Consider the following 9,391-nt stretch of genomic DNA (forward strand, 5'->3'; position numbering starts at 1 on the left):
TTAAGAGAATCTTCAAAGTGTTGGACTCTATTTGTTAAACATTTCTGTTCAATTAAGTATATTAAATCATACCTGTAATATTTCATTTCTTATAATTTTTACCATTGGTTTATTTAGCCTAATCACAATCACTTAAAATTACATAGTGTTATTTCTTTATGTTTAATAAGGATCAATAACAAGTGCATTTAATTATATACCAAAAACTTTAATTAAAATACAGTTGCTGAATCTAGTCAACAAATATTCTATATTTGAAAATTACATGTGCCAATCAGCACTTTTTTCCTTCTTAACTTGATTATACACATTTATATTCATTTTTCTACAGATTTTTATGTTAGCAACATTTGTAAGAAAAGTTTCTTCTATAAGTCATAAATTAAATTAAATGGTCATGTTAAAATTCTCATGCCTACGGTTTTCACACACATACACATATCAATTTTTATACTCTCATTTAGAAGCAGAGGGAGAGAGATAGAATGTATGTGTGTAGATGTGTGTGAATGTTTATTTACTTATTTATTTATTTTGAGTTGGAGTCTCACTCTGTTACTCAGACTGGAGTGCAGTGGCCGCTCCCGACCACGGCAGCCTCGACCTGTTGGGTTCTGGTGATCCTTCCGCCTCAGCCTTCCAAGCAGCTGGAACTACAGGTGCGCACTACCACGCCTGGCTAATTTTTTTTTTGGATTTATTGTAGAGATGAGGTCTCCCCAAGTTGCCCAGGTGGGTCTTGAACCCGTGAGCTCAGGCAATCCACTCACCTCAGCCTCCCAAAGCGCTGGGATTACAGGCTGAGCTGCCGAGCCTGGCGGATGTGTGTGAATGTAACAGTGGTATTTCAGTTTATGATAATATACAGGAAGAGAAGGACTATTAGCAGTTTGTCAAATTTCTGACATGAGAAATCAAAGTGAATCACAAATCACAAGTTACTTTGTTGGAAAAAGTAAATGCATTAAAAACTCTGATCTCCTTGAAAAAGAGTTTAAAAAATAGGTAGTTGCTACCAATTAGCATAAACCTGATAGTTTTCAAATATTTTTTAACAAACACTATAGTCGATAAACTTATAATTATCAACTGTTTCTTGCTTTTAAAAAACTCCCATCGTCACTATCATATTGTGAATTCTCATTCAGTGAAAAATCACAATTTCTAGCTAAGTGACACTGTAACAAGCATTAAAAAAAATTACAATTAATTTTGCAATTTACTACTTATAGAAGTAGATAAATTGTATGTGTTTATATATGCAAAACATATAATGAATATTTAAGTTATTTAAGTGCATTCTTATTTTTGTGCATAGCTTTCCAACAGCCATTCTCTGTGCTAGAAATCTAAGAATCCAGACTACTAGTCTGCAAATGAAAATCATAAAGGGTGGCGTATAGTAATGATTTGAAATACTCACTGTGGAAGGATTGAAGAATATTGATTGTCCATTCATCTGTTAATCTTCCTGCTTTTGTTATCTGGATACATTTGAGTTGATTTGAAGATTCTCTTGATTCAATCCAACAAATCATATCTTCATTGTAAATAAAATCCATAGTATGAATTTCATTTCCATTGACTGAGCTCAGGGTTGCCATTTTACTTCCATTAAGATAGAAAACCTCAATTGTTTCAAAATTTGCTATTAATAGCATAGGTGGCCTATCTGTAGGTTCTGTCATAAAAGAAGAAATAAGTGAATGAGAGCTATTTTTTTTTACAGTTGGACATTATTCACTAGCATCATTTTTATACTTTAAATGCATTTCTAAACTAAAAAAAATTTGTAAAATATTATTTAATAAGGCATATATATGCTTCACTGATGATCTATTTCAGCTCACTTCTCTGAGGAAAACATACTCTACTAAGAAATTGTATTCCTTATTTCCTTAGTCATAATGTGTTGTCTAAATGTGAAGGCAATGTCATTTACTTTCACCGCCACTAAATAAAAGAAATGCTGTGAACTGTTTTTCTAACAGTGATGATGGATCTGGACTGGCCTATTCATACAGTTTTATAGACTTCCTTTGTGAGTGAGAGCATACTTTTTTGGGTTGAATGTATGAGATCAGAAATAGGTTGTCTGGAACAGACCAGGCAAAGTTCCTAGGCTCACACAAAGAGAACACTTGTGACTTTGGTTTCATTGGCTCCCTGACTGACTCCCAGGAACCAAAAAAATCACATGTTCTATTAGTGACTAGATTGTGATTTCAGAGTCATTTCTTCTATATCTCTTCCCTATAGTCAGGAAAATAAGATTTAGATATAAAATGAACTTGTTCGATACCACTTTTTAAAAATAACAATACAGCTTTGCTGGTGTTAGGATTGATGAATTTTTGATGAACATATGAAAATTATCCAGACTTTCAATAGCATATTTAAAGGTTATAGTAAAATCCCATATAAAATTGGTGTTGAGAGAGTTTAGCTGTACAATCATATTCAGAATAGGTTTTCTGCTAATTAGGGAATAAAAAAAGGAAATCCTTAATTCCTCTTTTTTTATGACATGCATCCAAAGAATTAATAAATCCCTTTGACTATGATATCAAACCTATCAGAAATTCTACTATTTCTGAGTAACTAATGTGACCTCTGCTGCAAGTTGCCAACCATCTCTCACTTCAGTTATTCCAGTAGTTTTCTAACTGGCTTCCCTGTTTCCTCCTATGCCCTCTTCCTGTTTAGTGTTCCCAAATACAACAGCCAGAGTTATACTTTGAAAATGTTAAGGCAGATTATGTCAGTCTTTTACTCAAAGGGTTCCTTTTCCAGTCAGAGCAAAAGTCAAGGGCTTTACAATGATATATACGACTCTCTCTAATGTATATACTCATTGCTTTTTAAATCTCATTTTCTTTATCTCCTTACTGCTCTTATCCTTATTTATCTCATTCCAGTCACGCTGTACACCTTAATGTTCCTTGAACAGCCCGGGCAAGCTGCTACCTCAGAACCTCTTCTCTCTTCCTGGAATAATCATTCCCCAGTTATCTAAATGGCTAACTTGCTCATCTCCTTTAAGTCATTATGAAAATGTCCATTTTTCTGGTGAAGACTTCTCTTACCATTCTATCTTCTACCTTCACTGTTTTAATTCTTATCACAACCAAACATAGTATATATTTTATTTAGTTTTTCTGATTCATTATTTACCTACTTCTCCTGTTGTATTTCTACCATCTAGAAAAAAAGTCTAGTGGTCATTCAGTACAGCTATTCTAAATACGTGAAAAGGACACATGGAATTCTTGCATAGTAGGGTTTTTAGAAATATTCTGTGAAGTTTAACAAAATAGTTTGACCTATGAAGTGAATCCAAAGAATAACTAACTGGCTTTTCAGAAAATTTTATAAACATTAGTTAATCATTCTATAAGAAACATTCTTAGTATTATAAATGTAGGGCAAAAGCAAATGCATATCTATGGCTAATATGATTAAATAAGTTTAAAGTTTTGAAGCAGTAATATTAATTGGTCTTTATTATTTCTGGCGGTGTTTGGGATATCAGGTACCTTGTGTTTCTCTCATATCAAAGCACCTTCCAATTAAGGTGATTTGGGGACTTCCCTCACAGGGTTAAAATATCAATATATGCTAATGCATTTGAATTTTTGCCTCTTAAAAAATTATCTCAGTCAAATCATAGGATTTCTCTCTGCCTTCAACAAGACACCAAACATTTTTTGACTTAATTAAAAAAGCCAGCAAAACAAGCATGAACCAAAAAAGCCTCAATGAGACTATAAAACCAAGTAGCTCAAGAGTCTTCCTATTGGAGACAACAGACTTATCCTAGACTGCCTGAGTATAAACCAATAACCAAAAAAGTCTCAAAAATATTAAGATTATTTCTGCAGCAGCTCTCTCAGAAGCATCAGTAAAATTGTGAATCACTTCTGCTTAACATAACCTTGTCAACTGACCACATCAGAATTTGGTTAGCCAGTCAGTTTATCTCCTAATCTTTAAAATCTATCTTGAACTGGGTTTCACTTGCCCTGTAATTTGGAAGTCCAGACTTAGACTCTTTCCTATGCTCCTAGTTTTTTTTATTTTCCAGTTGCCCTTGATACTCCTGAAAATTGTTGGATCATAGATTTCTAACGTTATAGATGGGTCTTAAATAGCTGTGTTACCAGGTTAACAAAGATATGCTGACACTAATGTCAATGCTTACTGTCTTCATTTGACAAATGAAATGACCTTTAGTGAAACTACTCTCATTCAAAATGAGACACTATTGAAAGCTTCCTTGCTGCAAAGCTTTATGCAAAGTCCAGATTTAGATAAGCATTTTTTAGCTAACTACTACTCAGTAAATTTAAGTATGGCATCAAAAGTCTTTGGAGAGAGGCTGGGATATGAAGAAGCACTGAGATTCCCCTGAGAAACAATTAAAAATGGGTTACTCGTTAACCAGGCAAAGCTTACGTGACAAAATTAATCAACATATTTGATTTTTTTAGCTGTTTGGAATCAGCTAATTGTTTTTAATGAAATATATATATAATAATGATTCTAAAGCCTCATATAAACAGAAAACCAGTAAAGATAAAGTGAGATGCTTTGTAATCTGGCAACATTTGATTTAAAAATGATGACTATAAAAATACAAATGACATACTGAAGGAAGATACTTATAATGTAAAATGTGAAGTGCTTTACTGAAGTAATATTCATGAGTTTCTTCTAATTATTAACTGATTTCCCTTTTTAGACAAATAGCATAAGGTCAAGTATGGGAGAGGGAAGACATTTGAGACTCAAGAATCCACAAAAATTATCAAAGTCTAAGAATACAAATATTTTAGTGCACGGCCTGATGAAAGCTGACACATCCCTGGCAAAGATTGTAATCTGTCTCTACCTGCACTGCATCTGATCACTATTGTGCAACATTATTGCAAGTTTTTGCATGACAAATGAAGAGCACCATTAGCTTGGGAAGTGAGGATAAGAGACTGACCAGAGTAAATGTGATGCTCTTATTGGATCTCATCATTAGATTCAATGAACAGTTTCCCAAAGGAATAGTTGGAAAGCACATTAGATGACTTCAATCAAAGGGATACCTACATCAACACTTAGAGGTAATAAATATTAACCTTCCACATGGAAGAGATGGAAACACAAAAACAGCCCGCAGTCAACATTTTAACTTTGAGGATCAAGACTAGGTTGAGTAAATATCTGCAACATTCTGTCAATTGATTTAGGATTGAGGAGGAAAATTGTCTTCATACCCATCATCACTCCTCATATGTTGACAGTATTAAAAACAGCTTCTCTCTCCAAACAGTGATAGAGATGTGTGTTTATGTTCTGTAGGATCAAAAGGTGATTTGATTTTTCTCAATAATGCATGTTAAATTAATCAGTCATAATATTTGAAGATGGATTCTAAGATTGTGAATTAAAAAGAGAAACTTGGAAACATGAAAATGTACATTCAACCAATTTTATAAAATTACCTATTTAAATTCCAAGCCACCATAAACACGTCCCTGCAAACATATCCTTATCCTCTTACAGTCAGGTTCTCAAACCAGGCAAAGTGGGGGGACTAAAGGGAGGCCCCAAATTTACCTGTATGATGACCGCTTGTATACCTAATCCTGAATTGTACCCCACATCATTTTTGTACCCCACGTCTTTAAAATAAAATAAAATAAAAAAGAATATACTAAGAATGTATTTATATGCTTATAATGAATTTTACATATAGTAAATGCTAAACAAATATATTCAGTGTGAATACCAGCTTGTTATTCTAAGGGTTTCATTAAATGTCCTTTTCTTCGATTCCAATTATAAGAATATTAATTTAGCTGGTTTTCTTTTTAAATGATAGGAGTAATAGATTTGATACAAATAAATATAAACCTAACAAAAATATATGTATACTGCACATGTATATATAAATGAATATCATTGAGTTATACTGTGTTTTCATTTCCTTTAATGAAACCTGTAATTATGAGCAGTTATCTTCACTGAATGGAGATCACTAGGTGCACTTTAATATTTGTGAAGTCAAAATAAAAATAAAGAATTACAACTTTAATTTAGTCTAATAAGTGAAATAATATCTTGCATGCAAAATATATGAAATGAAGACTCAAAGTAACACAAAATAATAACTTGCATGTAAAGTATATGAAATGAAGACGCAAAAGTAAGAAAAAATTGTGAGAAAATAGAAAGTTATAATCTATACAGCCCCAAATTGTTTTAAAATAATATGAACCTAAAATAATTGTAAGGAAAATTTTTGAAATTTGCTGTTATGTTATCATATATAAATCATATACAGCCTGTAAAAATAAGGAAAATGGGCATAAAGTTAGAAATGAGAATAACAACTTGTAATTGAAAATTATACCAACCCTCATATGAAACAAATTGCCCAGAGATTAAATTTTAAAAAATTCTAAAATTATGCAAAAAAAGGAAAAAATGAAATCTCTAATAGTAGGAGGAAATTATTTATTTAAAAAAAAGGAGAAGGTATTACAGTATTCAAATAATATAATAGGTTACAGATCAGATTCAATCAAACCAAACTAAAAGTGTCAATTAACTTAATACCATATAGGCCAAAAAAATAAATAGTATTGAATTTTTTGTTTCCAAAACATAATGGCCAAATTGATTTCTTCTTGTTTTCATTCTTCAACTTTAAAAAAAAAATTAAATAAGGGAGTGCACATGATTTTTGGTTACACGGATGTATTATATAGTGACGAACAAGTCTGTACTTTAACTTTACCCTCTGCCCGTACCTGTGTACATTGTACCTGATAGGTGATATTTCATTCTTACCTCCCTTCCCACTCTTTCCCTTCTGCTTCTTCTATGTCCATTATGCCATTCTATATGACCTTGCTTAGTTTTGTTCCCATTTACAAGTGATAACATGCAGTGTTTGGTTTTCTGTTCCTGCATTACTTCATTAGGATAATAGTCTTCAATGCCATCAAGTTGCTGCAAAATCCATTATTTCATTCCTTTTTTATGGCTGAATAGTATTCCATGGTCTATATATACCACATTTTCATTATCCACTAATCAGTTATAATTTTTAGGTTGATTCCACATCTTCACAAATGTGAATTTTGCTGCAATAAACACATGAGTGCAGATGTCTTCTTTGTAGAGTGACCTCTGTTCAAGTAGATGCCAAGTTATAGGATTGCTGGATCAAATAGCAGATCTGCTTTTAGTTCTTTGAGTAATCTCCCCACCAATTTCCATGGAGGGTGTACTAATTTACACTCGCACCAATAGTGTATAAGCATTCCCTTTTAACTTCCTCCATGCCATCATCTATAGTTTTTTTATTTTTTAAAATGGCTATTCTGAAGCCGGGCTTGGTGGCTCAGCCTGTAATCCTGCGCCTTTGGGAGGCTGAGGTGAGTGGATTGCCTGAGCCTGAGGGTTCGAGACCCGCCTGGGCAGTGAGACCTCATCTCTACAATAAATCAAAAAATCAGCCAGGTGTGGTGGCGTGTGCCTGTAATTCCCGCTACTTGGAAGGCTGAGGCGGAAGGATTGCCAGAGCCCAGCAGGTCGAGGCTGCGGTGGCTGGGAGCGGCTGCTGCACTCCAGTCTGGGCAAGAGTGAGACTCCAACTCAAAAAAAAAGAAAAAGAAAAAGAAAAAGAAAAAAAATAATAATAATGGCTATTCTGACTAGTGTGAAGTAGTACCTTATTGTGGTTTTAATTTATATTTCCCTGATGATGAGTGATATTGAGCATTTTTTCATATGTTTGTCGGCCATTTGTATATCTTTTTTTGAGAGATGTCTGTTTATGTAATTTACCCACTTTTTAATGGGGTCATTTGCTTTTTCTTTACTGATTTGTTTGAGTTCTTTGCAGTTTGTGGATACTAGTCCTTTGTGGTATATATGGTTTGCAAATATCTTTTCTCATTCTGTAAATTGTTTATTTAATCCGTTGATTAGCTACCTTGCTGCGCAAACATTTTTAGTTTGATTAAGTAGTTGCATTATTTATTTTTGTTTTTGTTGAATTGGCTTTTGGGTTTTAATCATAAACTCTTTGTCTACACCAATATCCAGAAAAGTTTTTCTTCTAGAATTATTAGTTTCAGGTCTGACGCTTAATTCTTTAGTTCATCTTGGGTTAATTTTTGTATATGGTGAGAGATAGAGATCACATTTCACTTTTCTGCATGTTGCTATCCAATTTTCCCAGCACCATTTGTTAAAATGGAGTCTCTTTTCTCAGTGTATATTTTTATCTGTTTTGTTGAAGATCACTTGGTTGTAGGTATTTGGGTTTATTTCTGGATTCTATATTCTGTTCCATTGGTACATGTGTGTGCTTTTGTAACAATATCATGCTTCTTTGATGACTATAGCCTTGTATAGTTTGAAGTCAGGTAATGTGATACCTCCAGTTTTGTTATTTTTAACTAGGATTGCTTTATCTATTTTGGCTCTTTTTTTTGGTGCCATACAAATTTTAGGATTATTTTTCTAATTCTGTGAAAAATGACATTGGTATTTTGTTAGAATTGTTTTGAATATACGGATTACTTTGGGCAATATGGTCACTTTAACAATGTTGATTTTTCCAATCCATGAACATGGAATTTTTTTCATGTGTCCTTTACAGTTTCTTCCATCAATTCTTCTTGTAGATATCTTCACCTCCTTGGTTAAATATATTCCTAAATATATTCAACTTTTTGTCTGCTATTGCGAATGCAATTGAGTTCTTGATTTGATTCTCAGCTTGGTCACTATTAGTGTACAGTAGTGCTACTGATTTGTGTGTGTTGATTTTGTATCTTGAGACTTACTGAATCCATTTATCAAGCCCAGGAATCCTTTGGAGAAGACTTAGGATTTTCCAGGTATATGATCATATTGTCAGCACACAAACATAGTTTGATTTCTTCTTTTCCAATTTAAACACACTTTATTTCTTCTTCTTACCTGACTGCTCTGGTGAGTACTTCCAATACAATGTCGATTAAGAATGGTAAAAGTGGGCATGCTTGACTTCTTCCAGTTCTGAGGGGGTATTAAACTTTTCCTTGTTCATGATGACATTGACTGTGGGTTTGTCATACATGGCTTTTATTATTTTGAGGAATGTTCCTTCAATTTCTATTTTCTGAGAGCTTTTATCTTGAAGGACTATTGGATTTTAGAAAATGTTTTTATGCACCTGTTTAAATGATCATATCATCTTGTTTTTAATTCTGTTTATTTGGGATCATGTTTATGGACTTGCATATGTTGGACCATCCTGTCATTCTTGGGGTAAAAGTCACCTGACTGTAATAGATTTTTTTTTTTTTTTTGAGTTGGAGTCTCACTCGGTCACCCAGAC

The 9,391-nt window shown here is 33.1% G+C and overlaps 1 protein-coding gene across 1 annotated transcript in view; it reads right to left on the bottom strand.

Moving 5' to 3' along the window:
- LRP1B (LDL receptor related protein 1B) overlaps positions 1-9,391 on the bottom strand; it is a 1,912,798-nt gene that overhangs the window by 1,012,545 nt on the left and 890,862 nt on the right. The window contains exon 6 of the mRNA XM_008055101.2: positions 1,424-1,681. Coding sequence (XP_008053292.1) covers positions 1,424-1,681 — 258 coding nt within the window. The remainder of the gene's footprint in view (positions 1-1,423; positions 1,682-9,391) is intronic.

The sequence above is a fragment of the Carlito syrichta genome, unplaced genomic scaffold, assembly GCF_000164805.1.
Source record: "Carlito syrichta isolate Samal-C Ts95f unplaced genomic scaffold, Tarsius_syrichta-2.0.1 Scaffold301673, whole genome shotgun sequence".
NCBI classification, from domain to species: domain Eukaryota; kingdom Metazoa; phylum Chordata; class Mammalia; order Primates; family Tarsiidae; genus Carlito; species Carlito syrichta.